The 19,904-nt window shown below is 33.9% G+C and overlaps 3 protein-coding genes and 1 long non-coding RNA gene across 5 annotated transcripts; 2 read left to right on the forward strand and 2 right to left on the reverse strand.

Annotated features, from left to right (window-relative positions):
• The first annotated feature begins 817 nt into the window (after positions 1 to 817).
• LOC100176403 (serine/arginine-rich splicing factor 4-like) lies at positions 818 to 2,745 on the forward strand. 2 transcript variants are annotated; one of them, XM_026834618.1, is made up of 2 exons: positions 818 to 1,150; positions 1,383 to 2,745. In XM_026834618.1, the coding sequence occupies exon 2, from the start codon at positions 1,403 to 1,405 to the stop codon at positions 2,399 to 2,401; it is 999 nt and encodes a 332-aa protein (XP_026690419.1). In that variant the 5' UTR covers positions 818 to 1,150; positions 1,383 to 1,402; the 3' UTR covers positions 2,402 to 2,745. The 2 variants fall into 2 exon arrangements, with proteins under 2 accessions (XP_026690419.1, XP_026690418.1); XM_026834617.1 differs by having other exon boundaries at positions 818 to 1,063.
• Positions 2,746 to 3,170: 425 nt separating this feature from the next.
• On the reverse strand, positions 3,171 to 13,262 carry LOC100177936 (propionyl-CoA carboxylase alpha chain, mitochondrial). Its single transcript, XM_002131282.2, has 17 exons — positions 13,120 to 13,262; positions 12,766 to 12,825; positions 12,582 to 12,629; positions 12,186 to 12,368; positions 11,730 to 11,783; positions 11,128 to 11,296; positions 10,432 to 10,613; positions 9,742 to 9,919; positions 9,124 to 9,222; positions 8,536 to 8,648; positions 7,780 to 7,923; positions 6,897 to 7,032; positions 6,184 to 6,337; positions 5,671 to 5,773; positions 4,492 to 4,647; positions 4,018 to 4,120; positions 3,171 to 3,856 (listed from the first exon to the last, which is right to left on the reverse strand). Exons 1-17 carry the CDS (start codon positions 13,177 to 13,179, stop codon positions 3,672 to 3,674), a joined length of 2,127 nt encoding a protein of 708 aa, XP_002131318.2. The 5' UTR covers positions 13,180 to 13,262; the 3' UTR covers positions 3,171 to 3,671.
• On the reverse strand, positions 13,231 to 15,357 carry LOC100183437 (serine/arginine-rich splicing factor 5). Its single transcript, XM_026834622.1, has 2 exons — positions 15,222 to 15,357; positions 13,231 to 14,997 (listed from the first exon to the last, which is right to left on the reverse strand). Exon 2 carries the CDS (start codon positions 14,544 to 14,546, stop codon positions 13,713 to 13,715), a length of 834 nt encoding a protein of 277 aa, XP_026690423.1. The 5' UTR covers positions 14,547 to 14,997; positions 15,222 to 15,357; the 3' UTR covers positions 13,231 to 13,712.
• A 103-nt stretch (positions 15,358 to 15,460) lies between these two features.
• LOC100178715 lies at positions 15,461 to 19,789 on the forward strand. Its single transcript, XR_003395923.1, has 7 exons — positions 15,461 to 16,301; positions 16,598 to 16,933; positions 17,230 to 17,320; positions 17,629 to 17,767; positions 18,021 to 18,119; positions 18,540 to 18,716; positions 19,055 to 19,789. It is a non-coding gene; the product is annotated as an uncharacterized LOC100178715 (long non-coding RNA).
• Positions 19,790 to 19,904: the final 115 nt, after the last annotated feature.

Consider the following 19,904-nt stretch of genomic DNA (forward strand, 5'->3'; position numbering starts at 1 on the left):
ATTTTTGTGCCAACAGTATCCCATCTTACCCCACATTGCTTTATCTTAAAAAATTAAAATCAACTGCTTTTCTTACCGTTCCTACTTGGAAATTTTAACTCATTGTCACAGCTAGGACCCAGAACATTTGGTGTTTTGACAAGAGATTGTTTTATGATTGTTTAACGCCTCTATACAGTCTGTAATTGAAAATTCGCCTTAATGAAATGCATGTGAAGGATTTGTACGAACCTATACCACATTACCACATAATTTGTACGAATTTAGACCACACCACCACATAATAGAGACAAAACAAGCAGAATCCAAAATGCGTGGTGGTCTACGATCTGTAGGCTATGAAGCAAATATGTAAAATAAACAAAGAATGGTGGATATAAGCGTTTATTTACAATGTTGGAACTATAGAAACAGAGTAGTTTGTGGAGGTGGGAAATACGTCCACAGCTTTACGGAGCTAAGAAGTTTATTTACACAAGTTATTTTGAAAAAAGCAATTCGTCAAATGACTCGCATGCTAAATTTGAGCATACCAAATAAAATATAAACGCATATTGGCAGACACCCGACAGCTTACCAAAAATGGATGTAAAGTAGAACTGAGTGTTAATCGAAATAATAAATTGCAGCATTGATAAGGCAAAGACAAAAATTTACAATAAGAAATAATGCGGGACATTGTATTTACTCCCTCCCCTAAATTTGGATAATGTTTCGATTGAATTTTAAAAGGAAAAAAAGGCGGTACCCAAACTGTAATGTTTAAGTTGTCTCAGTCTGCATTTACGATGACTTGGCATGCGGTCGGCGTTTTGAAATCTTTATGACTGAATTAACGTAAATAAGCGGTGGAAAATTACTGTATTTTTTAAGTTGCTGCGTTAGTAATTTCACTATTTTGGGGCACCAGAGCAATTTGAAAATTGCTGAACGGTTTTTGGTTAATTAGAATTTAAAAGAAATTATAAATGTAGAAAATTTTAGATAGAAAACTTAATTACCAAAGTTTTAATAAAGGCTGTGGAAACCACGGGAAGATCTCTTTCTTTTTGTGGTCGTTTCTGTGAGTTTGTGTGCGTTACTGGTGTGTCGTATTCTCTTCTACTCTTATGTACTTTACTATAAAAGTCACCATGAAGTGTAGAGACAGGTGAAGTATCAATTATGACAATTAATTTAAGTCTTGCAAATTAAAAAAAAACTTTTAAATTAAAATAAAGCCACCTGCTTAACTTGTATAGCCCTTGAACAATTGTTACTACAAGTTATCACCAAAAAATGGATATTTTTAAATTTGGTCTGCTTCCACTATTTTTCTTTTTTTTTACCATCTAAAACTAATAACATATTTTTAACCTTTTTTCTTTTATTTACTTTCTTAGGGTTAGCAATTTACTTAGCTATGTCGGGGCGTCGCATTTTTGTTGGTCGTTTGAGTTACCGTGCACGTGAGGGCGACATAGAGCGCTTCTTCAAAGGCTTTGGTCGTATTACAGACATCAACATCAAGAACGGCTTCTGTTTCGTGGAGTTTGACGACAGCAGAGACGCAGACGATGCAGTGTATGAGATGAATAACCAGATGCTGTGCGGGGAGAGGGTCACTGTCGAACTGGCTAAAGGAACGCAGAGGTGGGGCCAAGAGCGACGGGATTATGGAGGGGGAAGAGATTATGGGAGAGGGGATTACGGAGGTGGGTATGGGGGGAGGAATAATGACCGGGGCTTTGGGAGGAGACAGAGCAAATTTGCCCCGCCGATGAGAACTGAGTATCGGGTGATTGTGGAGAATTTATCGACTAGAGTCGCCTGGCAGGAGTTGAAAGATCATTTAAGGCAAGCCGGAGAAATCACGTACGCAGATGCTCATAAGCATCGTCGCAATGAAGGCGTTGTGGATTTCGCGAGCTACGATGATATGAAGAATGCAATTGAGAAGTTCAATAATACAGAGCTGAATGGGAGGAAGATCAGATTGGTGGAGGATCGCTCACAGAGCAGTTCGAGATCACGGAGCAGGTCACGATCACGCTCACGAAGTCGTCACCGTTCCAGATCACGGGATCGAAGTTCACGCAGGAAGAGAAGTCGCTCTCATTCACATGATAGCGACAGGAATAAGAGGAAAGAGTCAAGATCTTCATCCAATGAAGATAACCGGAAGAGGAGCCAATCACGTGAAAAAGATTCTGATCACGATGATAAAAATGAGGAGAAGAATGATCAAGGTGAAACTTCCAAGGAAAAAATGGAAGAAAGTGCTGAAACATCACAAGTATCTGAAGATCGTGATGGTGGACATTCTCGTGAAAATAGTCGTGAAAAATCACCATCTCATGAAAATGGTGATAATGAAAGGGGTGCTCGCAGCAGCTCCCCTGAACAAAAAGAAGAAAATTAAACTGGATGTTTTGTTACAAAAATTGACCAAAAAATTATTCAACAATCTCTTCATTACAAGCTTACTTGTCTAGTTTGATTTAATGAAGATCTATCGGCCCCAATTATTTTTACGATTGTGACATATGTGTAATTCATACCCCTTGTACTGCCCAGTGAAATTAAATTTTCACAAAATTTAAGTAAGATGATTCGCAGTGTAAATATTCTTTTAAAACCAAAACTTTTTGTAAATTGGCAATTGATTTCTAAAGCAGTTTGCAACACAAACTCTGCTGCTAACTGTTTATGATAAATTGTTTTTTTGAGTTGTTTTAACTGGAATAAAAAATGATTGTAACCTTGCAGTTTAGAATTCTCAAAACTTAGACAAATTATGTGGTTTATTTTCTTTGGGGGAACGAGTGTAGTGAATGAAAAATATTAATATTATTCAACGCTATTAAACTAAGTTATATTGTTTTACGGGCGACCATAAATTCAGTTAATAAGCATAAACAAAACTTTTTTAACTTTTAAAATATTGTTTAATTAAAGATTATGTAGGTAGCAACAATCTTAAGTACCTACATTTTGGATGTCAGAGAGAACAAAATAGTCATTTTTTTATGAACACCTCCAATACTGTTTCAAAAAAAGGTCTCGTAAAGGTGTTTAGACTCATTTTCTTGTGAGGCAAATGTGCAATACACACCAAGCAGCAATGTAGCTGGTGAATTTATAAGCCATCAAGCAAAATATAGCCCAAAAAATAACTGCAATCAAAACTATTTCAAATATCCCATACGATTTATTACCTAGGAAAATTGAAACTTGCGCGACGAGGCACCAGGAACAAAAGGAAAACATTGCGGTTTGATTAAATTAAACTTGACACATTGTGTATATGAGGAATGCAAACATTTAAATACAACTTCAGATCATGAGATAGGTATAGGCAAGGGGGCTCCCTGTCTGTTAAGTAATACACTTGTACGTAACAATATTTCATTTACCGATAGTTAAAAGAGTGGCATCGATTTGTATACAAAAGGCATATAAGCTTATGCTGAGATTTTTGCAAAGGGTTGCAGCAACCCATAGATTTTCCAACTAAAAAAACAACTTTCTATTGTCTTAATTTCAACAACTTTGTATTGCTATGTTTACCTATTTTATTGTTGTAACCCAAAGAATTTAAAAAAAATTAACACCACTGCTTATTTAACCCTGATGTACAGCACATACCAGACCATAATTTAGAAAAGTGCAATAAATAAGGAAGCAAAAAATCACTCTAATTCAATCAAAAGATCATCTTCTGCGATACTGTCACCAGCATTGCAGTGAATTGCTTTTATTTTTCCATCCCTGGTTGCAGTTAAACTGTTCTGCATCTTCATAGCTTCTACAATGCAAACTTCCTGACCTACTGTCACTATATCTCCAACAGAACAAGCAATTGAAAAAACGGTGCCTTCAAAAGAAACAGTGTTTTAAAAAGTGTGAATATACTAATTTGTGTGCGATTTTGTGCAGGTTCACAAAACGAAACATTATTTTGAAGTGTGCATATCAATTTTTTCTGTGCATTTTTTCCAGTTAAAACAAGTGTGACAAATAGTGTATTTAAATTACCTGGCATTGGAGCTTTAATAACTGAAGACAAATCTTCCGGGATTTTAACAGGCATGAACTTTTTCAGACTTGCCACAGTGTTGTCTAGAACTTGAAGATTAAACTGAGGACAGAAATCGGTTAAAGGAATTTTCATTTTAAATGGTTTAACAGTTGTTAAAAAAACAATGAAAAGCTTTACTAATCTGTTTACAGTTTAATGCTACCTGGGTTTAGAGAAGCCCTTTAGACAGTTATTGTGTGTTCATTTTACTGCATGCTTATAAAACTTGTGTGAATATAGTTTTGGAAACTGGATTGCAAAAGCTTTGCTATTAAATTATGCTTAGTGTTTAAAAAAGCTGTAAAAAGTAAAAAACTGAGTAGGTTTTATGAAATTTAAAACAAAATGCAATCAAACATTTACATTTAAAATATGATTTTTTATATGAACTATAACAGATAATATACGATAATTATCAATATTGTATTTACCAGAGTTCCGTGATATTGGACTTGAAACTGGCCAGTAGGGCTAGCTTGCAAACACTGCACAGTAAACTTGTTTCCACCATTGACGGAAATATGTTGCGTTGGGTTCGTTAAACTCCAGTCTGATGAAATGTTCACTGTATTGTTGCCCATGGTTACCTGTTACAGGAAATGTGTAGAATTTGACATGTATCTACGACGCAGTTATGGGTAAATAAAACTGCATAAACAGTTTGTTTGTGATAGGATTCAGATTATGATGCATGCAAGTTGGAGTTTTGAATATTTATGTTAACATATAATGTTATTGACTTTAATTTAGAGTTTTTTTATGTTCAAGCTATAATACTATACGTATACGGTATTATAAAATTTTGCTTTTTTTTAAGCTTCAATTATTTGAAGTTCCTAGTGTAACTTAATGTTTAATTTAAGCCTACAATGCTATAAACTCTATTTTGATCCAACAAAAATGCTGAGTTTGCAAAAGCACAGCTGGCAATTTCAGCACTAAACAAGAATGAACACGAGTTCATATTGCTCTAGTATTTATTAGGTCATAAAATTTTAACAATTGTTTTGTTGACACAAAAAGTTTTGTTGACACAAAAAGTTTATATTCTACTGGAAAGCATTTGCTAAACCATTACAGCTTACATGAAAGACTTTGAATTTTCGACTTAATGTGCATGTTGCATAAAACTAAGACTGATGCATTTTTTACCACAATAATTTATTTCATTGTTATTGGTAAAATAGTTTCAAACAATCTTAAAATTGGGGTAGTAAACATGTATTATTGCCAAGTACAACTATATAAAATAAATATGTATATATTATTACCTTTTTTTGGCATACCATCATTATAATCATACTATTTCTAGTTTAAAAAAAGTTTTTATCATCATACAACTTATATACCTGTAGTACAAATTAAAATATATTGAGTAGTCTATATTACTTTTACAACGAACCAGCCAATTGCTTATCAGTTATCACAAACTCACTGGCGCCAAACCTGGGGTTGCAAGGTAGGCAGGCCCACCCCAGAATTTTCTGAACCAAAAGGTCACATTATTTTATTTTCTAGCTATGCAATGTCTGACTATCCCTGCATCCCCTGTAGTTTAAAAGGTTTGGTGCCTATGTACACACATTACTACTAATTCACTGTTAACTTACCGTATAACTATCTGTGGTTTTCTCAACAACAGCAGAAGATTTTTCCTCCCCAAGTTGAACTTCAACTTTCCATTTATTTACATCATCAGCAAGTTTTGGCATTCTATGTTTTATAAAGTAAGAATATATAACTGAATGTCAAAACTTATCACTTTTTTTCATCAAAATTCAAAAATTAAGATTTTAATATTAAAATTTTTTACTTTTATTTTACGCTTATTACTTTTATTTTACGTTTAAGCAAGTAATTAAATGTGTTGTTAACTTGTTTATGTGTACTGAAAAAAAAAATTGCAACAGGGAAAACCTAAAAAAAGTTGAGCAAAACTACATTCATTATCACATACCCAAAAATAATTAGACTTGTTTAATAAATTAGGTAAAAAATTATAAGCACTAGTCAGTAAAGAGTTGAATTATAAAACCAAGAAAATATAAACATGTTTTAGAAATGATGTAAAAGCAGTTAAAACTGTGCGCAGAACGTTTAATTCATACACAGCCATTTCTCACCTTGTCTGATTAATAAATTGCCTGTTTCCATGCTGTTGTTTTGCATAGAATGCACAGGCGATAGCACACAGTTCATTGTGTTCGTTTACGTTAAGTATTTTGCCATTAAAGCCATCTGGATAAACCTCCATTAGAAAATTGGTGCTGATGTTGCCTGCATTAAACATGAATGAAGGATTTTTACTCAAATGTACTAACAGTAACATGTCAGAGCAAATTCAGATTATATAACACATGTGTTCTATTTTATACACTTTGCGGCTGCTTATGAGTTACCATTACCAAGTATGTAACTTTGTGAGTGATTATATTTTTTCTGTATTGTTGTCAGTTTGGACAACCCATTAGTGACCAATTTTATATAATTGCTTAAATTAAGTATCTTGTACAAGAAAATACCATCCAGTCACAAACCAAGCGAGCTAACCACTATGTTACATTGCTGACGATATAATTTAAGCTTATAATAATTATCATAAGCTAAACAAAAACTGTCTGTACTAATTAAGTATTTGTTATATAACCAATGCAAAGCTGGAAAATATCTAAGTTTAAAATATGAATCGAATTTTAAACACATTACTTCTAGAACATTTTAAAGCCATATATAAAAATTTAACATTTAAAGAAACTGGTAATGCAAAAATACTGCAAATTCAGTATTATTAACTGCATAAATCAGTGAAAAAACTTGGATAGATATATTTTTTTACCTTCAATAAACATAGGGTTGCTTAAGACTTCATGACAAAGTGGAACATTATGTTTGACACCTCGTATCACGTAATTATCGAGCGCCGTCTTCATTTTGTCGATCGCTTCACTACGGTCTTTACCATAACTGACAAGCTGTAAATATAAGGGCTTGCATATATTTTTGACATTTTACTTATAGTCTGTTATGTTTATACTGAGATTTGACCCATGTCAGAAAAGTTAGGTTTCATGATTATGCATTGTGTTTATTGCTAAAAAAAAAAAAAAAAAATTCTAAATGCAAAAAAATTAAAGACTGATAGTAGGCAACTATATTAAAGAGTACAAAACGTTGCAAATAAAAAAAAATGTTTTTGGCAATTTTACCATAACTGACAAGCTGTAAATATAAAGGCTTACATATATTTTTGACATTTTACTTATAGGCTGTTATGTCTTTTGAGACAGGAAAAAAATCGTGTTTTATGCATCTATATCTTACAGTTGTCTAAATTGTTAAAAACAGTTATATATATATATTTCATTTTTCCTATTATAATTTGTTTTGTACCTCAAAGCTTTAAATAAATTCTTACTGTTAAAGTTGACTAGGTTACATGTGTTCTACATTACAAGAAAGAATATTTTTTTTCAAATTGGATACTAGATCTGTGGGTGTTAGGGTGGGACAGTGGGTCAACTCTGACTTAAACCCTGGGCCTCCAGTCATGCCTCACAATGGGACCTCACCGATCAAGAATAGTATACTAAAACTTGCAGGGGCCAATAGGCAGTACAACTACCAAAATAGAAAATACCTCCCAATTTTACATGTTTTTAAACATAAAAATAGCTTTCAGTTTTAAATATGACAAATATAACTATAAAAAATAGTTTTACCTTTGAAATCATAGGGTCATAGTAAATACTGATATCGCTGCCTTCAGTAATTCCACTGTCCACTCTGACATTATCTAAGTGAGTGGGTTCAACGTATCGTGTTAACTTCCCAATAGAAGGAAGTCCGAATGATTTATAAGGGTCCTGGTGGTTTGAATGAATGAAATTTATTTTGTTTCTTCGTTCACCATAACGAAGAACAAGAGAGTTTAAAAAATGGGTAGTAACGGTAAAACAACAGTTGTAAAACATGCTTAATTGATAAAAAAAGAAGTAATGCTTTGGAAAAAAGGGATAGAATTGTTTAGTTAGAATGTTGTATGTTGATACTGTATTTTGTCATGTGGAGTTTGAGTATAGGATTATAAGTATGTGTATGAATGCTTATTTATGTGCATAAAATTGCATATACAAGGATGCGTTCTTGCAGGGCCGTGGTATCATTGGAATCCAGTTATTTTCTATTCAAAGAAAATTATTTCTATTCGGTAAAATAGAAATAATTGAGCATTGTTTTTATTAATGTATGTACCAGTAATGTTGGGAAAGATGGGACACGTTTTCATTTTATTTGCTCGCCCCATTTGGTATTAAACAAAGAACATTCGCAGAATTATAAAACCTTATTCTCACAACTTCCATAGACCGTTTTTAACTGCCCAAAACACGATCAGGATATTTGGATATTATGTTATAGGTGTCCCCTCTTTTCCCACCCTACTATATAAATAAAAATTGTTGCAAGAAATTAAATACCTCTGCGTAGACTCTGCACTCCATTGCCCATCCATTTATTCCTATTTGATCTTGTGTCAATGAGAGTGGGTGACCTGCAGCTACTTTGATCATCTCACTAACTAAGTCAACACCTGTAGAATTTATAAGATTATTTTATGATTATGTATAGGTTATATTACTGTAGGATTAGATAGGATACTGTTAGAATCTGAAATTAAAATTTCCTGATCGTGTTTTAAATAACCAAAAGCTCTTTTAGAGCCACAGATCTACAGATATGTAATTTTGTAAATATTCTTTGTTTACTACCAAATGGGACAAGAAAATAGAATAAAAATGTGTCCTATCGAAGGCAATCACAGTTTTTTTTAACAAGGTTGTTCTGTTTCATACACTTTGTGCCCACTTTTGATTTACCACATATGTAACTTTGTGAGTGAATACTTTTTGTTTGTTTTTTTATTTTCGTTTTCGCTTTATTTTTCGTATATGGCGGAGAATTTAGACAACCTATAAAGGACCATTGGAAACAACACACATACTAAAGTAACCCTAATAACCATCACTGATGACCCTTTTACAGGTTAATACAGCACCCACACCCACCAGTGATATATTCAGTAACAGGATGTTCAACTTGCAACCTCGTGTTCATTTCAAGAAAGTAAAAATTTTTCTTTGAATCAACAAGAAACTCAACGGTGCCTGGAAAATGTTCGACAATCAAAATAAATAATAATACATAAAGATGAATCTATTATAGCTATACAGTCGTTTTTTTATTGTCTCACAGCTCTAAGTGTCGAGGTAATTTGATAAATAAGGTCTTAATTTAGGTACACTGGTGTGCCATTGTGTAGTATCTTAACCATAAACCATATTATATATATAAAAAAGAGATTTAGTAAACATACAATGTTAATATTTATTTTAAAAATAAAACAGAAACCAAATATCTAGCATCAACACTTACACTTTCAGTTTCAATTAATATACGTTTGTCTATCAGTAGCTTAAACAAACATAATACAAATAGAAATAATCATTTAGTGGCTCATTTGGTATAAAACAAAGCATATTTCTGACATTTTGTCTACCATTCGGCAAGACTTCTTAAAGTCCTTAAACAAGATAAGCCACTTCAAGATTATTTACATTATGCCTGGTAGCAGAAGCATACATATATTATGATACATATTAATATATCTATGTATATAAATGTACCTGCACTTTTATATTGCACAGCTTCAGCCAATGCTACAGCTTGTTTCCCCATAGCTTCCCTTGTGGTTGGGTCTAAATAAATTGAAGGAGCTTCTTCAACAACTTTCTGGTTTCTTCTTTGTATTGAACATTCTCGTTCATTCAGCCACAAGGTGTTGCCATAACCATCAGCAAGCACCTAGTAAAGCATTGTAGATTTTTATGACATTTGTTTAACTAAAAAAAGAAATATATATTCCACATATTGTAGTTTTTTTTATGATTTTTAACTAAAAAGGTATATATAGGGCAAAAGGGGTATATATATATTACCTATTAACCTATATATTAAAGATTTGGAAAATTGGACACTTTTAAAGCCGAAAACAGTGGCCTTTTTATTGATATTCATGTGCAAAAATTCAATAGACCTGTTGTCTTAGTGGTAGACTTTATAATAAGTAACTGTGTTTAAAAGCACATCACATTGGATACCTAATGCATTTTACCAATTGCATTGCACAAAAAAAACTTGCTGTAGCAAGGTGGTTTGGGTGTATGAACATCCGTTTTATAACAACTGTCGTTTTCTGGCAACGTAAGGATAAAGTAAGTTACATTCATTCAAAAACGAGTACCTTGACTTTTAACCAAACTATTAAACATAAAGGAAGGACAATGTTTTAACCCATCATTACACAACTCACAAACCTGCATTTCAATATGTCTTGGCGTGTCGATAAACTTTTCAATCAACAATCGATCGTCTCCGAAGCTCGCTGCTGCCTCTTGTGACGAAAAACGGAAACCCTCACGAGTCTCTTTCTCGTTCCAAGCGATCCTCATCCCTTTTCCTCCTCCTCCAGCTGATGCTTTGATCATCACAGGATACCCTGGGTTGAGAAAGAATTTTAGTTATGCTGTCAAATTTGAAATAAATGTTGTCAAATTTGGAATATTGTCGTCAGATTTTAAAATGTTGTCAAAATTGGAATATTGTCGTCAAATCTTAAAATGTTGTCAAATTGGAATATTGTCGTCAAATTTTGAAAAATTTTTGTCAAATTTGGAATATTGTTGTTATATTTGAAAAAAAGTCATCGAATTTGAAAAAAAAATCTTGGAAGTTGATGTTGTTAAAACAAATAAACGTAACTTTTCAGTGTGACAGTAATTATTAAACAGGGGTCACATTTCATACAGCTTGTTCCTAATTTTAGTTGTCACTTAAATAAATTTTGTAAATATTTGTTTCTTTTCTTTCTTTCTATATTATAACTCATTAGGGTCTACTGAGTTAGAGCAATGCTTTGTCCAAGAATAGACACACTACCAGTGTGGTAGCATTCAGCTCTTTGAGCTTTTTTACCCGACTTATTAAACACAGATATTGGATTAATTAATTACCAATTTCCTCTGCAATTTTGACGGCATCCTCCACATTTTCCACTACCCCATCATACCCAGGTATTGTGTTTACACCCGCTTCTTTAGCGATAAGTTTTGACTTAATTTTATCACCCATGGCATCGATGGCGAAAGTATCAGGGCCGATGAATGCAACGTTATTTGCTGCCTGTGGATCAAAAAATTAATGTTGAAATTAGATTACCAGCTAAATCATAAAAGTTTTTTTTTATTTTTTTAGTTACATCTGGCTCTGGGGTGACAGTGCCGTGATGCAGTTACCTTATTTACAGTTTAACAGTACATAAAAATAAAATTTTAAATTTTTCCCTGCATTGTACAGTTTTAGTGATACGAAGTCTCTATACGTAATATTAACAGTACGTGACTAGAAAAAGTTGGAGAACTGTCACCGAGTTCTGTAAAATAGCAACAGAAAAAATCATTTTCATGTTTATACACAATAAATATGAAAATATCTAGTGTGTGTCAGGGTTCAAGATTTTGTAAACCAGATTTGCCTGTGGGCATTAGTGTACGTGCTTACAGTTTATGAAAATTGTTAAATTTGTATTTTTTTTCATTTATTATTATCTACTTACCAAAGTCTTTGCGAATTCCTTGTTTTCTGATAAAAATCCATAACCAGGATGAACCTGAAATAATTTAAGACATTGATTCAATTCATTATTATATAAAAGTTTAATATACAACATTTTCTACTTACCTTTAACTCCTAATTTTTTTAATGTAATTGATACTATTTCTATCTGTTTGGGGGTAGTAAATACAAAATGAAAGTATAGAATTATGACCCATTCTTACAAGTTAGAAGTTACATTTATTTATTTAATATACAACATTTTCTACTTACCTTTAACTCCTAATTTTTTTAATGTAATTGATACTATTTCTATCTGTTTGGGGGTAGTAAATACAAAATGAAAGTATAGAATTATGACCCATTCTTACAAGTTAGAAGTTACATTTATTCATTTAGTGTAACAGCAGCATGCAAAATCTCTTTACTTCAGTTTGTAAAAATCTATGCTGCTTACTGCTTGTGCTCCAGTGGCTTTAATGGCATCGAGAATAACCGGCATATTTAAGTAACTTTGTGCTGAAGGTGCAGGGCCAACACATACTGCTTCATCTGCCATTAAAGTATGGACAGAGTTGGCGTCTGCTTCGCTATGTATTGCAACAGTTTTTATGCCCATGTCTTTGCATGTTCGCATCACCTTAAGAAAACAAATCGTCTTAATAATAACAACTTTGACTTGTCGCTTTAAGATTGCGCTATTAAGGAATAAAAAATATAAAACACAACAGATAATCGATAAAACACGCTTAAAACCTATTTACATTTAGTTCAAGAAAGAAGCCTCTTTATGTCTGATTGAACTAATAATAAAAATTAACGAACTAGCCAAAGTTTTTCTTTTTCTACTCACCCGACAGGCAATTTCCCCTCTGTTTGCGATCAGTATTTTATCAAATGTCTGGAAGAGAAAAAGTCATTTTGCATGATAGACTGTCAGTAAAAAATGCGTTGGTCAAAACTTAACATAAATTGTATTACTTTAGATTTAGAAGGTGATTTACTGATTTTACTTGTAATTTTCAAAATATATTTACCTTATCATCTTTTAACACTGAGGCAGAGGCTGAACTGTAAGTTTTCCATTGAACCCATGGCTACAAAAACAGTTAAAAATTTCGTCAAATAAATCACAACAAAATTTATGCCACTATTTCAAAAATGTCTCCATGAGAGTATTATTAACTGAATTTAAATTATATCATAAAAAAAGCAATGTTTTATTTCTTATAGTCTAGACTTGATTTACAGAATCTAAGTTAACCAAGACAGCATTATTAATTGTGAACGTACTTTAATTATTTCATTGCTTGTTATCTGAATAATTTATAGTTCTGGTCCTAAAACAGCTTTGTTTAAATTTAATAAAAGTAATAATATAGTCAACTGACCTTGTTAGGAACCCTTTGTGATGTAACAAAACTTCGATAAACTTGCATTAACCGACTCATTTTCAACTCAAAATAAATTTCAACCCAAAACTAAAAGTCGTTTTGTGATTCTCTACAATTTAAACCAAACATCAATTACTGGTTACAGTTAACTTAGCTGGTACGTTTATATTTACAGATGTGAGAAGTTTCTAGTTTGAAATATTTTTATTGTCAATGCAATGCACACTGAGAACTAAAGTTGTATGTATACGATAACACCTTAATAAAATAAGATTTTACATCCGCATAAGCAGTTATCAACTATCGCCAACATAAGAATTTGAAATTGTAAAACCAAAGAAAATACATGTCAAAACAAAAGCACATACATATTTGTAAATCATTCAACAGTTTTTTTTAACATTTGGAGACGCAGGAAAATGTGTCTGATTAAGATATGGATCTCAAAACTAAAACATTGGATGTTTTATGGCAGGAATAATTTGTCAAAATTTACTTTACAACCAATACACGATGTAAAAAGTAGCAATGCCATTTTGTAAAATAGGCAGTTGCATACTGAGTCACAACTTTTCTTTTATTTGTCATGTTCAATTATTATTGGGTGATCGGGAAGGTGACCTTGAATCTGAACGACTGCGACGGTTGTATCGGCCTGCGTATGGGGATCGGGAACGAGATCTTCTGGGACTCCTGGATCTGCTTCTGCTTCGACTCCTGCTCCGACTTCTGCTCCTGGATGCAGGTTTATCCTCGATCAATCTGATCTTCCTGCCACTAAGCTCTGTGTCGTCCAGTTTCTCAATCGCAGCCTTCATGTCATCGTAAGTTGCAAAATCAACAATTCCTTCGTTTTGTACGGACTGATGAGCTTCAGCAAAGGAAACATCCCCAGCTTGACGAAGATAATCTTTCAAATCCTGCCAGCTCACTCTTGAAGATAAGTTCTCCACAATCACCCGATACTTGGTGCGAGAGGGAGGACCAAATCTCCCAGAACCTCTCCCGCCCCCAAAACGATCATCCCTTCCTCCTCTAAAACCTCCCCCGTTTCTTCCTCCGTAGTTATTATCGTATCCCCGATAATTTCCTCCTCCACCGCCTCCACCACGACCGTATGATCCACCTCCTCGGAAATCTCCTCCTCTTCTTGGAGTACCTTTTGCGTGCTCCACAGTGACACGCTCTCCACACAGAGACTGGTTGTTCATCTCGTACACAGCATCCTCTGCGTCACGGTTTTCTTCAAACTCGACGAAACCATATCCAGTCTTCAGCTTGACTTCCCGAATTCGACCGAACCCTTTGAAGAATCTCTCCACATCGGATTCAGTGGCACGGTTGCTTAAACGTCCGATAAATACACGACTACCTGCCATACTTTTCTTATTGGACTTTAAATGAAAATCAAATGTCAAAATCATAAAGAAAAGTACAGTTAATGTTAAGTTAGTTTGGTTGTAGGTTATACCAATTTCTTTAATTCTATGAGTTACTTATTCTAATACGGAAAAAAAACTAATTTTTACATTGAAAAAATCAAGTTTACCTTACCAATTACATTTCTCTTGAACAGATTATGATTAGTTTGGGAAAATGCCTTGGTAAAAAACAGATGTTAAGTCGTGTAGGATCCGGTACAATGTGCGGGAAACCACAGCCAGTGGCAACCATGGACCAGGAGAGCCATAAGGACGCAGTGGAGTTAGGTAGGAGGACAGACCAGGCATGGCTAGTTAGGGATTGAGACTGGAATCGAGAGACTCCCAAAGAAAATGGCGGCAAATCTATTTCTCGCTTTCTCCCGTGGTTAGAATCAAGCCATGGAAGGCAATGGTGGAAATTTGGATTTGGTCCGGAAAGGTCCAGAAATTTCTTAAATGTAAAAAGTATCATGATAATTTCGACAATATATTATGATGTTAAGCTAGGCTGTTTTACAACGTTTATATTAACTGAGTTTAGCAATTACCATTTATTATCTTAAGTATCCACTTAAAAAAATGGCGTACGTAGATTAAAACTATCGCCGTATATTTTAGAAAACTTGGTTCAATAGTATTACCGTATAAAAAACTCCTAAAAATACGTTTAACTACCTGAATAAACGTAATAGTTTCATACTCCCAAAGTAGTAAACAAGCCGATAACCCAAAGCGAAGAGCGACTAAAATTTCGCTGGCAAAACACTAATCAAACGCGACGTAAGCTTCGTGCAACGCGTAGACATTGCTGCGCACTGATTGGTTGAAAAACTACGTATCTGTGACGTCACAAGGTTGTGTGAATTATGGGCACGTCGAGTGATTGAAAGTTTACATCATTAAATTTTGCGGGATTGCTGTGGTCATCCTTGATGCTAGATCTAGATTCTTATACAACCTGTAAGGTCATGCAACGCCAAAGCGGCTGTATGAGTATAACAACACTTTATAACAACGCAAAGAAATAGGAAGTTTGCGAAATGTTTGATTACCGGTGTCAGTCAAAGTCGGTATATAAACATTTGTATACGAACTCTGGTGACATGTGGGTTTTATATAGGAACAGATTGGGCCATGACCGTTTTTATCTTTGTCTGTTGACATATCTGTTGGTTTACTCAAGTGACGCATTTATTTTAGGGTGTGTAAAATCCCCTACTCGATCTATCAATTACCAAATAAGCATACTTTGGTTACGGAAAGATACAGCAGAGGGTAAAATAAAGCATCGGTAAATAAACCAGAAACCGTATATGTTTATATATGTTTGAATATAGAGTCTGAAACAAACTAAATATTGTTAGAAACGAGAAACACTCAGACGACCGTATTCTTTCTGTTGTCACTTGTGTGTCGCATTGTTGATAGCGAAGAAAAAGACTTTTAAGCCACTTTTATCTCCTTGTCGAACATAATACTCTGGCTCCCGACTCTATTTAACGTCAACAGACCGTTGAACAAGTCCACCAAGCGTCATGGTCCAACAAATATTAACATTGCTTTTTCCGCCCACACGTTTCGATATTCCATTTACATACAGTGTCAGTTTACGAAGAGATTGAATGGACGTAATACATCATTCTCTGTTAGATACTGCCGTGAAAAACAACTAATTAGTGTGAAGCTGATTATTTTAGAAATTTAGTAATTTATGTTAATTTATTTGTGGCCACACCAGCATGGCTGGCATTTCAGGTAAGTTTTTTTAATATATCTATAACGATATACTAGGGTAGTGTAATATGGATCTTTTTCATTTTCTTTTATCGTCCCGTATGGTGGTAAACAAAGAATATTTACAGAATCGTATAACCGTAGCTCCGCGACTCTAAGGAGCTTTGTTGGTTGTTTAAAACACGATCTCTGGGATTTAGGGGCTATAAACGGTATATAGCGCTCATCTTACCCCACAGTGGTAGTATATAACAAATTAAGTGATTATGTTCGTATAGAAAAGTTCATCAAACAGTGTATTTATATTTACTTGACAGATATCGAAAATAATCACCTCATATGTACTGATGATAAAATTACTACGGAACCGAAAATTAAAATTGCATCAAATATCTTTGAAGTACAGAAGTGTAAAAATACCAATGCTTCCGACGGTAATAGCAAGGTGCTGGTTAACTTGTGCGATGCTACAGATAGTAAAGTTGTTTCACTGACTACAAAAGTGCAAAATGTGATGCAAAGACTGGATAAGCTTGAAGACAACCAGAAACACTTTCAACAAAATGTCATGGAAAAGTTTAAAGATGTCACCAGCACATTAAAGAAAATATCCCAGAAGCTAGACGCTCAAAATCCTCAACAGTTGAAAAAAGGTGACATTTTAGTTGGTAAAACTCAAATAATAAAGTTGACCGTTTAGTAAACAGGTGCTTTTGGTATATAGTGGGGTGGGGGAAGATGGGACACCTCTTCTTTCTATTTTCTCGTCCCATTTGGTTGTGAACAAAGAAAATTTAAAGAATTATAAAACCATATTCTCACGACTTTCATAGACCGTTGTAAATTGTTTCAAACACGATTAGGATATTTGAATATTATGTGCTAAAGGTGTCCCATCTTCCCCCACCCAACTATATATTTCATTGATTAATTCATTCATATATTTCAGCAATCATAGAAGTGATGGCGGACCAAAGTACTCAAACGTCACTAAATCTAGATACTGCATGCTGCCAATCCGTGGTCGTTGTCCACGATAAGTATGTATACTTAACCAGGAATTCGGTAAAAACAAATGTATGTCTTTAAAATAATATAATGTGGTGTGATGTGGCGTACAAGTTCTTTCTGTATTCCCGGCACATTTGGCAGTAAACAAAGTATATTTACGGAACTATAACCAAAGCTCTGCCACTATATGTTAAAAATACGATCAGGATTTTGGTGCTAACGGTAGCTTACCCAACAGTACTTTAGTAACGCAGAAACAATAGAAGAAAAGAGCTAAGGTTCTACCTAAACAGCACCTCTACACGTTCTATAGTTATATGCATGTCCTTTAAACCAGGACTGCTGATGCCGGAGTCGGAACTGGTTTTGTAATCGATCCAAACGACAAAGTTTTGGAGACCATGTTAGACTTTCCACCCGATATGATTTGCATCATGACGGCTAACCATGTGTTATAGGGGGTTGCGCAGGCGCAGGTAAGTTATTATTATAGTACTGTGCGGTACGATGCTGGATACCTATAATATCCCATATTTCCGCAAGATGATTTTAACAAATAAATCGGTCTTTTAGAGGGTATATATACGGTTAAAAATATTTGAATGTTCTTTGTTCACTACCAAACGGGACAAGATGCAATAAAATAAAAACAAGTAACATCTTACCCCACCCTGCTATATTCGTTTTATTAGCTACATATTGTTTGAACGATTAAAACTGAATTTACAGATTAAATGGACGATAAGTTCCTCCAAATTCAATGCAGATAAAGTGATCGGGTGTACAGACCTTGATATTGCTACAATTTGGATAAAAACTCCATCCAAAGTAACTTATTTTAGTAAAAAACGTTTGTTTGTTCTAAATGTACATTATATATGGCCATAAACCGGCAAGTGAGTGTTTTCATAGTTTAACCAGAGTGTACTAACAGTCTACTTGGTCCGGCGCTGTAGCACAATTGATTAGTGCGCCTGCCTATAACCCCCAGAGGTAATGGGTTCAAAGCTCGTCATTGCTACCACGGCGTATTTGTCCTTAGGCAAGACCCTTAACGGAAATTGCTCCAACCCAGTGGTCACTAGTGGAATATCCAAATTACCAGCCATACATAAACAAAATGCATTAATCCGAGAAAAAACAAATAATAACATTTTATCATTAAGACCGAGTTTTTAAGTATATCATTAAGACCGAGTTTTTAAGTAAAATGTTATATCTGTTTTCCTTACTTTTTAATATTTTCAGGGGGGTACTGACTGTTGTCCGTTACCGTTTTGCGCAAGCATAAAGAGGGGTGAAACAGTTTACTTTGTTGGCACCAGCGCAGATGATCTGCCGAACAGAGTAGTGACGGGAAATATGAGTTGGACGGAGAGAATTGTCAAAGGAAAATCATTGACTGAATGCTCTGGCGTACTTGAAGTAATTAAACTATAATTTTGATCATATATAGTAGGGTCGGGAAAAATGGGACAGCTTTCATTCTATTTTCTCGTCACATTTGGTAGTAAACTAAAAACATTCAAAGAATTATAAATTATTTGTTTAAAACACAATCAAGATATTTAGATGTTTTATGCTAAAGATGTCCCACCTTACCCCACAAAACTATATATAACTATATATAGCCCCGCGACTCTGAAAGTGCGTTGTTAATTGTTAAATAAGACGATCAGGAAATATAGGATTAAGCTAACGGTATATATCTCATACCTCACATATACACAAAATCCCCATGTGAATGACATTTTGTAACTTAGCCCGGATACTCTGGATCTCCAGCTTTGAGCGGTGAAGGCGAAGTGGTGGGTATTGTAACCACAGGAACATACGACAAGAACACCGTATACCTGATACCACGTTCTTCTATAATAAAGTATTTTCAAAATAAGAAGCAAGACATAGAAACATACTTGAAAACACAGAAATGCAAGAAAACTAATTTGTAATAATATGTGAACTTGGAAAAAGTCCAAATTGGTGTTCCACAGATAACTAAAAGAGCAGTAGATATATTATAGGCTAACTGTGTACTAACTGACATTTCGGCTACATATAGTTCTGTGGGGTAAGATGGGACACCTTTAGCACTTTGTATTTAAATATACCTTAATCCTGTTTTAAACAAAACTAAATTCTCTAAATGTTCTTTTTAGATTACTACTAAATGGGACGATAAAATAAAGTAGAAAGATGTCCCATCAACCCCACCCTACTATATCGTCAAAATATTAATGCAAATAGCTACATTTAAAACAGTTTACCTTACTACTTTACAATTCGCCACCGTGTTTAATTTGTTATGGGCTGTTGGTTTGGCTCGCAACAAAATTGAATTGTTAATTTTGCTTCTTTACTGACTTTAAAACCAGAAGTTTGAAGTAGGTCTTCTTTTATCTTGTTTCTTTTTATAGTTTTGTGTTTCCATTTTCACTAGCCACAACTTTTAATGCAGATTTGTAAATAATCTTGTTTAATAAATCTAATCTTAAATTTACCTGCGTTTTAGAATTTATATTACATTAAATATTACATAAATATGTTTATACTGTTTATATGTTATATTGAAACACATACCTATATAGTTTTTAAATTACAATTTGATGTATA

This window comes from Ciona intestinalis, chromosome 5 (assembly GCF_000224145.3).
Source record: "Ciona intestinalis chromosome 5, KH, whole genome shotgun sequence".
Classification (NCBI taxonomy): domain Eukaryota; kingdom Metazoa; phylum Chordata; class Ascidiacea; order Phlebobranchia; family Cionidae; genus Ciona; species Ciona intestinalis.